We start from the raw sequence: 14,666 nt of genomic DNA on the forward strand, positions 1-14,666 counted from the left end.
CCATAGTTTGTATTTAGCTTCGATTAAATACATGTAGCTATGCATGAATTAGTGAGGTGGCCAGATGCTGACAGAGGATAGAAAGTAAAGTAAATTTTAGAACTTAATGAAGGTCACAGAGTTGGTGATATTAAAAAAATATATAATTTAGTCTTTTTACTTTTAGAGAATTTATTTGCTGTTGATTTCAGTTAATGTACGTAGAGCCGAAAGTTTAACCGGCGTGCTCTCCTCTTCCTCGTTCAGCCCCCAGAGCGACAGATTGTCGTGGGGATCTGTTGCATGATGAAGAAGTCAAAGTCCAAGCCGATGACCCAGATCTTGGAGAGGCTTTGCAGGTTCGAGTACATCACTGTGGTCATCTTCCCAGAGGACGTAATCCTCAACGAGCCCGTGGACAAATGGCCTCTTTGTGACTGCCTCATCTCCTTCCACTCCAAGGGTACAGTGCCCTCCCCAACTGAAACACACATGCAAAAACACAACAGACTCATTGTGCTTCTTGCTTCCCTGCTTCGTCACATATTGATGATGTTTGTGTGACGTAGCACACATTCTGCTGTGTTTATCATCTTATAAAGTTCCCAAGCATTCGCACACTGAGCTGAGTGGCTGTCTTATAGTGAAGATTATGGTTTAAGAGTCTGTTTCAGGTTTCTCTGCATGTTTGTGTAAAACAGGATTTCCGCTGGATAAGGCCGTGAGCTATGCCAAACTAAGAAATCCTCTGCTCATCAATGACCTGAATATGCAGTATTACATACAGGACAGGTGCGCTCTTTTACTGAAACTATCTACTTCCATCATTTGAGCTAAATACACGTGAAGAGAATCAGGATATGTGAAAATAAACAGCCAGTGCTTGTTCCTCTTTTTGTTTCTTCATTTGATTTTGACAGGAGAGAGGTGTATCGCATCCTGCAGGAGGAAGGGATTGATCTACCACGCTATGCTGTGCTGAACCGTGACCCCGATAAACCAGATGGTCAGTCTCCTGCTGATAACAAGTCACTACATATATGCACTGAGAACATTTGTGACGATGCAAAGAGTACATGTTTCAGTTAAAGGGCCTCTTTCAGGTCCTGTCAGGTCTCTGCTGGACCTTATTCCCCCCATTTGTTACAGAATTTTAGATGCTGCATATCTACTGTATATAGTTTCTTGACCTCTACTTGTTTAGAGGTCAAGAAGTGAATGAGTTAAGGTCATATGGCTATTTGTTTTGTTGTTGTTCTTTCTGGGCAAGTATTAAGGAAAGGCTTTTAGAAGCAAGCTTAAGCATCATTTGCTCCTAAAAAGTAACTCCACAGTCTGTGGGAGTTCACCAAGGGAGTCGGGGCAGGTCTCACTTGTTGTTACAAAGTTACAGTCTGTTTCATGGTTGCCAATAACAGCGTTTCATGCGTGATAAAAATGTTGCCACCATTAATTCTAAAACTTTAAAAAGCTCAGAAAAACAGCCCAAGCTCCCGTTGTCCATGCAGCATCCTTGAGTCTGCTTTGTAAGGCTGTACTTGTGTTTTTCTTAGCTGAAGGATAAATATAGCATCAAATTTGAAGCAGTCACAAGTGTCCCATACTTAAGTGCTGTGGTATGTTGGCTCTGTCATCCAATTCCCGTTTAAACACAGTGACACAAACTCTCCTGACTGATGAACGGTCAGATGTCTTAAGTGTCCTTATCCTTGACACTAATGACTGTTTTTTTTAAATGAGTGATGAGTATCACGTGGTCGAAAGGGTAGAGCTGCTTCACAGGGCGCTAGAGTAAACACGGCGAGGTGGAACGTCATGTGTGTAATATTGGGTGGTAATGAAAAGAGGCTGCGTGCTAAACAGATGCATTTGATCTGTGTGTGTCTGTCTCAGAGTGCAACCTCGTAGAAGGAGAGGATCATGTGGAGGTGAACGGCGAAATCTTCCAGAAGCCTTTTGTTGAGAAGCCCGTGTGTGCCGAGGACCACAACGTCTACATCTATTACCCCACATCGGCTGGTGGTGGAAGCCAGCGGCTCTTCAGAAAGGTCTCTGATTTGGCCCTTGTGGCTTTTTTTCCTTATAAATAAGCGTTCCATGCAATGTGGTTAAAGTATGGAAAGAAAGAACAAAAACGTTTTGTTGTTGCCAGAAGAATTTAAAAAAAACCCAGTGTCAGAAATGGACCAATCAGAGAACACGAAACAGAGAGTGCATTTTATTGGCTGATGTATTGTGCAATTTACAGTGCAGCAGCAAAGTATTCAATTTGTTTTTCACCTCAAAATGTTAGAAACAATAACCTGTAATGACAAATATTCACAGTCTGTTCAAGTACAGCCTCAGATCTCTTTTAGTCTGCTGTTACAAGCTCAGCGCGTTTTCGGGCAGTTTCTCCCATTCTTCTTTGCAGAACTTCTCAGACTCCATCAGGTTGGATGTGGAGCGCTGGTGCACCTTCATAGATGTTCAGTCGGGCATTCATAAGTGGTCCTGGAGCCACTCCTTTGTTATTTTGGCCATGTGTTCAGGGTCGGTGTCTTGTTGGCAGATCAACCGTTGCCTGAGTCTGAGCCAGAACCACCACCATCACTGCACAGTTATTTATGTGCACGTAGCAGCCTGGGTTGGTTCCATTCACAGCCCTTCCCCTAAACAGCACCCCAACTCATGACACACTCTTGGTATAAGTGAAGCCCAGCCTACACAGGCTGTTTTCTCTGCTTCCCCTCTGCTGGAGGTGCATGTTAGAAAACTGTTTAAATATGCAAACGGCCTTAGCCCAGCCGGGCTCCGCGGGGCGTGAGAAAGGCGGGGATCGGCTTCGACACTCGCAAACGGCTTCTGCCATTTCCTGCTTGCAGGAGGTGAGGTCAGCCCCGCCTGAGTATGTTTGACACCCATCCAGAAGAAGCAGAAGGGATGGAGATGTTTCCCTAAGATTTTCAACCCTCAAGGAGCTGGACTGGCCAGTGAGCGACGTCTTAGGGGAGCTGTAGCTCATGGTGGGAGTGAAGTACCTCTTGCTGAAAGGCTAAGGTTCTTCTCTTAATGATATATAGCAGGGGTCCCCAACTCCAGGCCTCGAGGGCCGGTGTCCTGCAGGTTTTAGATGTGTCCTTGATCCAACACAGCTGATTCAAATGGCTAAATGACCTCCTCAACATGTCTTGAAGTTCTCCAGAAGCCTGGTAATGAAGTGATGTGATCCAGGTGTGTTGACCCAGGGTGAGATCTAAAACCTGCGGGACACCAGCCCTCGAGGCCTGGAGTTGGACACCCCTGCTATACAGGGTTCATACGGGTGCTTGAAATCCTTGAATTGTAATATTGTCTTTTCAAGGTTTGAAAAGTGCTTGAATTTCAGATGTGGTGCTTAAAAGCGCTTGAAACTGTATTTCTTTCACCACAAATAACTATCTGACCGAATAGTTTTCATATCAGACAGAGAAATAAGATGAGTCGCAAAGTCTAAAAGCAAAATTTCTCCGCCTGGGCTGCCGAGCGCCTCTGCAGATCAGTCTGTTTCAATGTGTGACCCCACCCCTCCCCGCACAGCCTGTCCACAGATTCATGGTGATGTAGCTGCTCCTTTAACTGTTTGCTGTCTTTGCTTTGTTTGGTGTTTGTAGACATGGTTTATATGAGATTTTATCTGAGATTCAGAGGTTTCTGTGACACTTATCGTGTCAGCACTTTCTGACCCTGTGTTATAACAGATTGAACATGATCTCCTCCCTTTTGCCCCCATTTTTGGGGGCGTGGGTGCTTAACTAGTTAGGAGACAGATGTTTGTTTTTTTGTTTTTTTTGTGTCACACAGGAAAGAAGCCTCGATATCTGATGAGAAGACTTCTTAATTTGGCCTTGCTGTGTATTATTGTGGTGCTTGGTGCAGATTTGTTCACATTTTCAAATCTTAATTTTTAAGAGAAATGTGTTTGAGTTTGTACACTAGCGAGTGCATATTGCACCATTTCCTTTTTCAGTTTTTGTCTGTGGTGCATTTTTCAGTTTTAACAAAATTGGAACAAAGGACATTTAAGTCGACGTAAAATGATTTAATTTTGACATGGCCTTACTGGGGTGATGCTAAGTGAAACATGCATTCTTTTTTTGGGGGTAATGTGCTGGAAAAGCTTGAAAATGGACATTGAAAGTGCTTAAAAAGTGCTTGAATTTGACCCTGAAAAATGCGTATGAACCTTGGATATGGGACTACTGCTGCTCATCAGTAATTGCATTGTCTTTGATCCATGGCAGCATTGTCAAACACAGTGTGGCCTTTAATTTAGAGTTTGATGGGTTTTATGGAAACCATGCAGAGGTGAACCTCATTAACAGAGAGCGGCCACTCAGCGACTCTCTGGATTTTGTAGATTGGGAGCCGGAGCAGCGTCTACTCGCCAGAGAGCAGCGTGAGGAAGACGGGCTCTTACATCTATGAAGAGTTCATGCCAACAGATGGCACAGATGTTAAGGTAGAGTATTTGTCACAGAGTACATGGTAGATAAAATATGTGCAAAGAACACTTTGTTAATGCTAATAAAGCACCTGTAGAAAGGATTTCATCAACTGTCACGTTAATCCACATTAACCTGAACTGTGCTGGTGTGTTCAGTAAAACCGCTGATATGATTTGGAGGACCTCAAGGGTTTCTCTCTATCGTGGCTGTCGGGCAGCTGGAGGCACAGATCGTCTTTAGGCGTTGTGTCAATAAAGGCCTCCAGTGTAAAACTTTATCAAGTCACACGAGGAGGGGAGTACCCGCTTGGGTCATCCCTCAGATTTTTGTGGGTGTTTTCATTTCATGTCAGGTGTACACGGTGGGACCGGACTACGCTCATGCCGAGGCCCGAAAGTCTCCTGCTTTGGACGGGAAGGTGGAGAGAGACAGCGAGGGCAAGGAGGTTCGTTACCCCGTCATGCTGTCAGCCATGGAAAAACTGGTGGCTCGTAAGGTCTGCCTGGCATTCAAGGTATGTGCAGTTGATACCTTAGGTGTGTTACAGTTTTCTGGTTTCTTGTCGTGGAGTATGAACCTCGTCCTCATCTGCTGTCGCTGCAGCAAACAGTGTGCGGCTTTGACCTTCTGCGGGCCAATGGACACTCCTACGTGTGCGATGTCAACGGTTTCAGTTTTGTGAAGAACTCGATGAAGTACTACGATGACTGTGCCAAGATCCTCGGGTACCACCTTTAGTTCTTTTCTCTTTTCTGGTGTTCACCGTCTCGTTCTGATCTGGTGATGGAGTCTGCGTTTCTCTGCAGGAATATTGTGATGCGTGAACTGGCTCCGCAGTTTCAGATTCCTTGGTCTATCCCTACTGAGGCTGAAGACATCCCCATTGTTCCCACCACTTCAGGGACCATGTGAGTCATAACAGGAGCAGACACAGAGGACTAGACTTATCACAGACGCCTGATTGCAGCTCGCGCTGCCAAGGCTGCCAAAACCAGTCATTTAGGGCCAATTATTTTTTCACATACAGCCACAAAGGTGTGGGTCACTTTTTTTCTCCCACTTAATCAATTCAATCGTTTAAAAATTAAATAAATAAATAAACTACATTTTATTCCATTTTTGCCTAATATAGTAAAAGTAGTTTGATAAATGCAAAAAAATAAGAAATTCTGTCACTTTTTAAAAAGCAGAGTTGCTTCTTCAGTTTAACATAATAACTGTGTGTTAGCTACAGTAGATGACAGTAAGCATGCCCCTGAGCTGAGCACACCAACTAAAGCCAAACAGATTTCTAAAATCATCAGTGTTGGTTGAAGCGTGCGCTGCATTCAGCACATTTTCACACAGTTCGTCCTGATTGAGCCCATCACACTCCCCAAAGCTCAGCTGCATAGCAAAGGTGCTGCCTTAATTAGTTACACAGCTTCATTGAAGAAACGTGTCATGTACACAGATTTATACTGATGCAACTCAAATCTCTACTCACGCTCTGCAGGATGGAACTTCGCTGTGTCATCGCCGTTATCCGACACGGAGACAGAACGCCCAAGCAGAAAATGAAGATGGAAGTTCGCAACCCAATGTAGGCCTGCCTCTCTGTTAATATGCTCCTGTTTCCTGCAGGTTAAAGATCTTTGATTAACGTCTCGGATGCTTTCAGGTTCTTTGATCTGTTTGAGAAATATGGAGGATACAAAACTGGGAAATTAAAACTCAAAAAACCAAAACAACTGCAGGTAAAAGAAGAAAACAATAGCCAAGGTTTCATTTGTCATTGCGGCCTCTGTGAGGACAAAGTGTGTGTGAACATGTGTGTGTGACTTTGAACCCCGACAGGAGGTGCTGGACATCACCCGGCAGCTGTTAGCAGAGATCGGGCAGCAGAACGACTGTGAGATAGAAGAGAAGAAGTCCAAACTGGAGCAGCTGAAGACGGTTCTGGAGATGTAAGTGAGAAGCATTTTATTGACTCCTGATCTCATATTCATTTAATCTGTTTCTGGCTCAGCTCGGCAAACTGTTTGACTAAAGCAGGGGTGTCAAACATAAGGCCCGGGGCCTGCTGCCCCACCAGGTGACTTTAGAAAATGTGAAGGAGGCCTTCAAATTTTTGACTTTTTACGACTTTTTCTGCTAACATTCACAGTAAGTAACAACAGAACCCAAGATTTGATATTACAAATTTCAGTTTTTACATTTTCTACAAGTTCAGTTTTATAATGACTGGGCAGTGTGGTCAGTGAACTGGTTTCTTTCCTGTACTTTGACATGTGTTTGTTACAGTTTAAACTAAAACAGTCGTGTCGACACATTTGTGTCAGTGAGTCCAGCAGCATTTCTTTATCACGTGGAAACACTGAGACACACTGAGGTATAAGCACACTTCTTTTTCTTATATTCAGATGTCTCTGGGATTAAATAAACTTCTTTATGCTGACAGGAAGGAGCGTTTCAGTCTGGACCTCGATATAAAACCAGTCTGACACCCTCTGAACAATAATGAGTGAACTTAAAAACGAATCTTTCTAAAGGATGGGGATCGTTCCCAAAGATTTTTATAAAGCTTCTTGTTTTGTTGAAGGTGTCGATCTTTCTCCGTGTTTATGACAGATGGGTTTCTCAGAAGTTACCAGTTCACTTCTTTTCTACATTTTCATAAGTTTTCAAAGTCAGTCTTTCTGTTATAACACTGCTGAAAATATTTACAGTCACAGCCAAGGCTGTATTTTGGTAGTCGTCATAAAAGCAAGCCCGTCTTTCCTTATCAGAAGTGAGTTGTCATGCATTGCTAACTATAAGTATCTTTGGCTTTTTTCCCGTAACAAAGGTACGGTCACTTCTCGGGGATCAACAGAAAAGTGCAGCTTACTTACCTGCCCCATGGGCAGCCCAAGACCTCGAGTGAAGAGGAAGGTAGGAAGACAAAGACTGTTTAATAGCTTCTTCCCAAAGGAACAAGCTAAAGCTGAGTGCTGACTGCCCGCCTCTGTGGTCATTTCCAGACACTCGTAAGGAAGGGCCATCGCTGCTGCTGGTGCTGAAGTGGGGGGGGGAGCTGACCCCCGCTGGCAGAGTGCAGGCTGAAGAACTGGGGAGAGCCTTCCGCTGTATGTACCCCGGAGGACAAGGTGAGACGCACACAGCATGTTTACCACACGCAGTGCTGCTGGCATTGTAACTCTGAGCAATAAGCTGGTGATGGAAAAATGAACATGCTGAGACCTCAGGTCCGTGTTGTTCACTCACCAGTTACATGTTATGAAAGGTCTTAAACAGAGAAATGATTTAAAACAAGCCTGTGTGCGTGCGTGTGCACGTGTGTGTGTGTCCGTGTGCGCGTGCGTGCATGCATACTGTGTTTTGTAGGAGACTATGCTGGATTTCCAGGCTGCGGGTTACTGCGCCTACACAGCACCTACAGACACGACCTGAAGATTTATGCGTCTGATGAAGGCAGGGTGCAGATGACAGCTGCTGCTTTTGCAAAGGTACGCAGCATCCTGCTGTTCTAAGAGCTTCAGTCAGCACAGAAGTGTAATAACAGAAACAGGAAGGCTGAGGTCTTTGAGCTTTGGTACAAGCCACGGCACACACCCTCCAAATACTGGACGTGCAGTAACTAGTGAAATGTGTCTGTGTGGGCAGGGTTTGCTGGCCCTGGAGGGCGAGCTGACTCCCATCCTGGTTCAGATGGTGAAGAGCGCCAACATGAACGGGTTGCTGGACAACGACAGCGACTCGCTGAGCAGCTGCCAACACCGTGTCAAAGCTCGGCTCCATGAAATCCTGCAGAAGGACCGAGACTTCACCGACGAGGACTACGACAGGGTGACTAACCAGCTGTGTTTAGCGCTGACGTGCCAGAGCAGTTTGTGTGGTTATATTGGAGAGCATGTGTGGTAGTAGGGCTGCACAAATAATCCGAATCTTAATGGCAAAGTGAAAGCAAGTCGAGTATTCTGTAAGCCTGATGGTGTGGCTGAGTGGGTGAGTCTCTGCGCTGCAGTGATGATGGGAGAAACAAGAGTCTGACGTCTGGGACAAACAGGAGGTGAAGAGCTTGGTTCTACAAGCGGATCATCAGCTGCTGTCTGGAAATGTCTGGATTTAGGGCAGGTGATGTTAAGTAGGAACAAATCATATGCAAAGAGCTCTGCAGAGGTGTGCCTGCACCACAAAGCAGCACATCGACCTTATTCAGCAGCCTGACAGCACAGCGGAGACTACAGCGTGATGAACGTGCATGCAGGCCGGGAGGTGCAGTGGTGATAATGTGAATCGTCCGAGTCAGATCTCCATAACTGCGAGCCCGTACAGCACGTCAGCATATCTGTAAACGTCACAAAGCCACACTGCGTTTGGCCAAAGACGTGCAGTAACCAGTGTGAGAACAAAGGTTTCAGGATGTTTTTTAAGATAATGTTTTTTAAGCAATTCTCTGAGTTTAGGTGATTAATGACGTTTATACATTAGCAGGGATGTCACACAGCATGTGTGTGCGAGTCCAATACAAGTATTTGTGTCACTAATACCAATGAATTCGTACGATCTCAGTATTGATCAAACTAACAGTGATAATCAGTCAATACAACATATTTTTACTGGGTAAACAACATTTCTGACATGTTTCCTCAGTGTTTGTGGCAGTGACACAGGGTGTACCTCCCTGTGTGTCACCACATGCATCGTGTTCCTTGAACTAAATATTTCAGTATTAATCGTTCATTTTTCATGTCACTTCTTTTTGTGTGGTTGGAAGTTTGGCTCTTTTAAGCCTTTTGTAAAGTGAAAGTAGTCGTTCGGTTGAGTGAGCATCTTTTTAGTAAAAGCTTTTGCTTTTCTCCATGTGGCTCTTACAGCTAGCACCAACCTGTAGCGCCTCTTTGGTGAATTCAATGAAGATTGTTAAGAACCCAGTGGCCACATGTGACCAGGTTTACGCCCTCATTCAGAGCCTCACCTCCCAGATACGCAAAAGGATGGAAGACCCCAAGTCTGCAGGTGAGCTCAGGCCTCAGCGCGTTTTCTGAAGCTCAAATAAAAACCCAACATTTTGCTTTTGGAGCTCAGTCCCTGAAAGGTGCAGCGAAAAGCTGAAAACATCTGTTGCTCACCAGACCTGCAGCTGTACCACAGCGAGACGCTGGAGCTGATGTTGCAGCGCTGGTCCAAGCTAGAGAGAGACTTCCGCATGAAGAACGGCCGCTACGACATCAGTAAAATCCCCGACATTTACGACTGCGTCAAGTACGACGTCATCCACAACGCTACCCTCGGCCTCGAGGACACCCTGGAACTGTTCAGACTGTCTCGAGCTCTGGCTGACATCGTCATCCCACAGGTGAGGGGGCGGGGGGGTACAATAAGGATGGTTCAGAGTGACAGATCCATGCATGAGTCTTTATATGACTGATGTGCCAATAAACACATGAAACAAGCAGCTCCTCCAGGTGCAAGGAAAAGATGACATGCTGCTGAGGCTAAAGGTTTTATGTGACAGCAGAATCCTTTGTGCTGCACTTTACAGCTGTGGACTCCACACCGGATGTTGACTTTATTTAAAAACACTCAGTGTATATTGAGTGCTATTGTACACCTATATACAGGCCCACATATGTCAAATATGATTGATGATGGTAGTGCTGTGATGTGCTGTATAGCTGCTAAAACCAGTGAAGCTAAAGGAAAGTTTTGTCTGTGCACAGCTGATATTTTCACTGTAACAAAGTGTAAAACTTTCTTAGGCACCTGAAAATCACACAGTTTAATTACTCTGATATACTCTGAGTATATATTAAAGTCGTGTAGTATTTTAAGCTCATTTGTCTGTTGTTTTTTTGCAGGAATATGGCATAAACAGAGTGGAGAAACTGGACATAGCATACGCCTACTGCCTCCCACTGGTCAGAAAGATCCAGCTGGACCTGCAGAGGACTCACGAGGACGAGTCTGTCAACAAGCTGCACCCTCTGTGGGTCTAAGATTAGGAGTTGCGTGACTTAAATAGCGTTCCGACCGACCGGAGAATATTTTGAACTTGACCTCGGTTGTACGTTTGCAGGTACTCTCGAGGAGTGATGTCTCCTGGACGCCACGTCAGGACCCGTCTGTATTTCACCAGTGAGAGTCACGTCCACTCCCTGCTCAGCATTTTCCGCTACGGGGGCTTGCTTGATGTAAGCAAATGTCGATCTGGCTGAGCTTTGAATGTTTTCAGAGGAGGCACAAAGTCTGTATACGTTTGTGTGTGTGTGTGCAACAGGAGGAGAAGGACCAGCAGTGGAAGCGTGCCATGGATTACCTCAGTGCTGTCTCCGAGCTCAACTACATGACTCAGATTGTCATCATGCTGTACGAGGACAACAATAAGGTGTTTTTCTTTCCTTCTGATGTTCTGTTTGTGGTAGACGTGCAGTCACATGGTTCCATTTGTGACATGCTAGCTTTATAGCGTTTCTTCTTTTTATTTGAATAAATTCGATACACAGCTGTTTCAGGAGTGCAACCATCTTTATCTTCTCCTAATTGAACACCAGCGATTAGTCAGACCCCCCCAGCCATGCTTCAGCTGATACCTGGTAGCTAGCAGAGCGGTGTGCAGGGCAAATCAGAAACCTCAAAATGTTAGAATATTTTTATGATCGGTCTAAAAACAACAAGCAGCTGAAGGTGTGTCCCTGCAGTCGGCTTGAGGTGAAGCTCAGGCTGCTTTGACAGCGACCTGTTTGTGGTTTGGGTGTTTCATGATGATGATCATCTGTAAAACCGTCAGGTCAGCAGCCTTTGCCATAAATGTGGTTAAACATACCATGGATCTCTGTGTACTGACCTACATAGAGATCCATGGTATTTATACAGTTTATACTGAATTTGAGATCCCAGGTTTCAATTGTAAGCCAAAGTCATAACACCCCCCAAAAATCGATAATTTTTTATATTAAAGGCTCACCAATTAGAAATTTCTAATAACCGATTTTATCTTGCTACAGGACATCTCCTCTGAGGAGCGCTTCCATGTGGAGCTTCACTTCAGCCCCGGGGTGAAAGGTGTTGAAGAGGAGGAGAACGCTCCCACCGGCTTTGGCTTCAGGCCCGCCTCTGCAGAGGTAGCACGGCAGGTGGGATTGCAAAGAGTCTTCCTCGTTGCTCTTCTGCAGGTGGCAGTGTTTGCCGTCAGGTTTATACCGTATGTCTGCTCAATCCAGAACGGGCAAAAACAACCCGACCCCAGCAGCCTGGAGGACCTGTCACGGGATGAAACCGACCGTGCTGTGCCGCTGTCTGAGCCAATCACCATTCAGAGGAAGTCCCCACTTATTCGCAACCATAAGACCGGATCCATGGAGGTGAGACTGGCACTGAATGCAGAAAGAAGCAGACCCAGAATAGGAGTTTTAAAATTGTTTCAACAGCTCTTCACTGTAGACACTATAAACAGTGTAACTGAACTCTGTCTGTTAGCTTCTGCAGAGAAGAATCGTTCACGTTTTCCTGTGTTTTATCCACAGAAGACTTGGTTCCTGTGGTTTTAGCCTCTGGTCTTATCTACGGCTGTATTTCACTAAATAAAGTAGTGGTGGCTGATACATGATGTAAAACATGCTTGTGGTATGTGTGGCGTGTTCTTTCCACCAGGTCCTGTCAGAAACATCGTCCTCCAAAGTCGGCAGTTACCGCCTTTTCTCGTTCTGCTCTCGTCAGTCCCCGGAGATGAAACAAAGTGGATTAGGTAGGTATTGTAATGCTCTGTTGCTGCGGCAACCGTATGACACGACTGAGTGGGAGGCTCGGGTGCAGCTACGAGAGTTTTTATCTCGGGAAGACATTTTTATTAATGGAAATGACACAGAATGAGGGCGGTGCTCATTGCTCTGAGACATGCACACAAGCTTTTTTCGAGCTGAGCATTTTGCAGGTTTGTGACTTCGTCAGCATTCAGAGGTAAAACATCCCTCTGTAGCAGGGCAGCCTAGTTTCCTGACATAAAATCAATTCTGCACAGATAAACGTGTCTGACACTGTTGCTAATTGCTGCTGACATGATTTCAAGAAATCAGAAAGGAAGTCATTTTGAGGTTGTTTCTGCTCCATTCATGCAAACTAAACATGATGAAAATGATTGGTCACCAGTGTCTGTGTGAATCTTGTATTCCGAGTTAAAGAGTGAACCTTTATGCAGGCCCATGAAGCCTCCGGGGCTTTCTCTGCCTCTGAGCAACTCCAGGGGTTGACTGTGATTGAGCTGTTGTAAAATCCACCTGAAATGTTTCCTCTCTGTCACTCTGTCTTTCAATGATGTGTGAATGACATCAGGCACAGTCTGAGCTAAAGTCTAAAACATCATGGATGATGCTGTTAATCCTTCTCAGTTAACTTCTACGCTGCGTCTGCACTGGAAGCAGTTTGGAGCATTGTGGTGACCAGAGGCCACCGAAGGTGAAAGACACTCAGTGACTTCAACAGAATAACTGCTGGCAACATGAATCGAGCAGGACCGCAGAACATTTTCTCTCTTCCAGCAGAGCGATTGAAGTGGCCGCTAGCGTGAGGATACTGTCAACTGACAGATCTGGTAGTAAATACATTCGAGCGGGGATTTCAGACTCCTCCTACATTTCTGTCATTTCGTATAGAACTTGACTACATTTAAACTAAACATTTATTCCCCGAGTTATTTTAATGTAAGAAAAACAAGTGCAGTTTCATCAGCACAGTTTTTCTACATGATAAAGACATGCTGCTTCATGCTTAAATTATAAGAAATAAATGTGTAAACTTACAGAAACGTTCTGTTAGCTCGTTGTGCAGCCTGTCCTCAAGCTATAAAATGGACATTTTGGGGTTTTTTCCTGTGAAAATCATATATTTCTTAGACGGTTATTTTAATGTGTGAATGGCCATGGGGGAGGTGCTTATCATTAGGACAAGCTGTAAACGCATGAAAATACAGGTAAAAGTTTAAGCATTCTGTCCTCCTTTACATTGCCCACATTGGAGTCTTTCGCAAGCCAGTTCTGGCCCCCGGGCCTTGTGTTTGACACCCCATGCATTAGAGGGTTACCTAGGCAATTGGGGCTTAGTGTCTGCAGCCAGCCAAGCGTCAGCTTCAAAGCGAATTGTTTCCAGTGTGGACGCAGCTTAAACGCCTCTCCTCTTTCTGTACTCTTTGATGTTCTTATTGATGTTTAAAGCTTTCTGTATGAATTAAACATGTGAAGGGGACGAAGAATTCTAGCCTTAGCTACAAAGTTGCACTTAATATATTAAATGGGACCTTTAATGTGGCTTAGTTCTGCGACCCCTCGTGAGTGCACGGTCTCCCACGAGTCCTTCTTTCTGCTTGTCTCTTTCTTTTTCCTCTTTGTGTCTCTGAATCTGTCTCTTTCTGGTCAGTTGTTTGAGTAACAGCATGTGATGTAGTAGTGACTAACCCGGCCCGCCCCCCTCACAGGCTCTCAGTGCGCTGGGCTCTTCAGCACCACTGTCCTGGGTGGGTCCTCTAGCGCCCCCAACCTGCAGGACTACGCACGCGCGCACCGCAAAAAATTCTCCACCAGCAGTCTGTCCTACAAAGACGGTACGTGTTTGAGACTGCGCGCCTTCACAAACCTGCACAGGACAACAGCAAATCAGCACACACCTCCTCTGTGTCGTAATGTGTAAATTATATCTGTCTGACCTGCGATGACGCCTGAAAGCTGCACACGTGAACATGAAACATGTTTAAGCTGGAGTCATTACAGTAGTTAGATAATCAGTGGACTGGGACACATGCCCATACATGTATAGAATATTTTTTTTACATTTTAGTCATATTTCTGTTAACTCCATATTCATTCTAGTCACCATATCCACTGACTCTTTTGTTTCCTCCTTTACTGCTTTGAGTAAACTTGATGTGCTCCTTTTTAGGATTCCTGCCTCAGGCCAAACCAAAACTATTTAATATTTGCCAAACAGGAAATGCAGAAAGGTTTAGCCAGAATAGCACGGCTGCTTTGAAATGAGTTTTTCAGGATACACTTGAGAGAAGCGTGGCAGTAGATGTACTCTGAGTTTGTGGAGTCTCACACGTCTTTGTAGAATGTCAGTTAAAACCAATATCACTGCAACATGAGAGCTAATTTAGTTAATTAGTAGGTAGATAACCATTTACACTGCTCAAAAAACTTCTTTACATTGTGGAATTCAGCTTTTAGTGGACGATCGATTCAAAATCTC

At 44.8% G+C, this 14,666-nt stretch overlaps 1 protein-coding gene across 8 annotated transcripts in view; it reads left to right on the forward strand.

Annotated features, from left to right (window-relative positions):
• ppip5k1a (diphosphoinositol pentakisphosphate kinase 1a) overlaps nucleotides 1-14,666 on the forward strand; it is a 30,120-nt gene that overhangs the window by 5,028 nt on the left and 10,426 nt on the right. For 7 of the 8 annotated variants that reach the window (XM_026148003.2, XM_080301816.1, XM_080301760.1 and 4 more), the window contains exons 3-26: nucleotides 247-442; nucleotides 681-771; nucleotides 900-985; nucleotides 1,873-2,027; nucleotides 4,358-4,459; nucleotides 4,798-4,959; nucleotides 5,049-5,170; nucleotides 5,252-5,353; nucleotides 5,941-6,027; nucleotides 6,106-6,181; nucleotides 6,282-6,391; nucleotides 7,273-7,358; nucleotides 7,448-7,573; nucleotides 7,812-7,933; nucleotides 8,091-8,273; nucleotides 9,305-9,446; nucleotides 9,563-9,786; nucleotides 10,289-10,416; nucleotides 10,507-10,621; nucleotides 10,708-10,815; nucleotides 11,435-11,563; nucleotides 11,651-11,791; nucleotides 12,081-12,174; nucleotides 13,897-14,022. In XM_026148003.2, coding sequence (XP_026003788.2) covers nucleotides 247-442; nucleotides 681-771; nucleotides 900-985; nucleotides 1,873-2,027; nucleotides 4,358-4,459; nucleotides 4,798-4,959; nucleotides 5,049-5,170; nucleotides 5,252-5,353; nucleotides 5,941-6,027; nucleotides 6,106-6,181; nucleotides 6,282-6,391; nucleotides 7,273-7,358; nucleotides 7,448-7,573; nucleotides 7,812-7,933; nucleotides 8,091-8,273; nucleotides 9,305-9,446; nucleotides 9,563-9,786; nucleotides 10,289-10,416; nucleotides 10,507-10,621; nucleotides 10,708-10,815; nucleotides 11,435-11,563; nucleotides 11,651-11,791; nucleotides 12,081-12,174; nucleotides 13,897-14,022 — 3,013 coding nt within the window. The remainder of the gene's footprint in view (nucleotides 1-246; nucleotides 443-680; nucleotides 772-899; nucleotides 986-1,872; nucleotides 2,028-4,357; nucleotides 4,460-4,797; nucleotides 4,960-5,048; nucleotides 5,171-5,251; nucleotides 5,354-5,940; nucleotides 6,028-6,105; nucleotides 6,182-6,281; nucleotides 6,392-7,272; nucleotides 7,359-7,447; nucleotides 7,574-7,811; nucleotides 7,934-8,090; nucleotides 8,274-9,304; nucleotides 9,447-9,562; nucleotides 9,787-10,288; nucleotides 10,417-10,506; nucleotides 10,622-10,707; nucleotides 10,816-11,434; nucleotides 11,564-11,650; nucleotides 11,792-12,080; nucleotides 12,175-13,896; nucleotides 14,023-14,666) is intronic. The other variant, XM_080301931.1, reaches the window with a different exon arrangement.

This window comes from Astatotilapia calliptera, chromosome 1 (assembly GCF_964374335.1).
Source record: "Astatotilapia calliptera chromosome 1, fAstCal68.1, whole genome shotgun sequence".
Classification (NCBI taxonomy): domain Eukaryota; kingdom Metazoa; phylum Chordata; class Actinopteri; order Cichliformes; family Cichlidae; genus Astatotilapia; species Astatotilapia calliptera.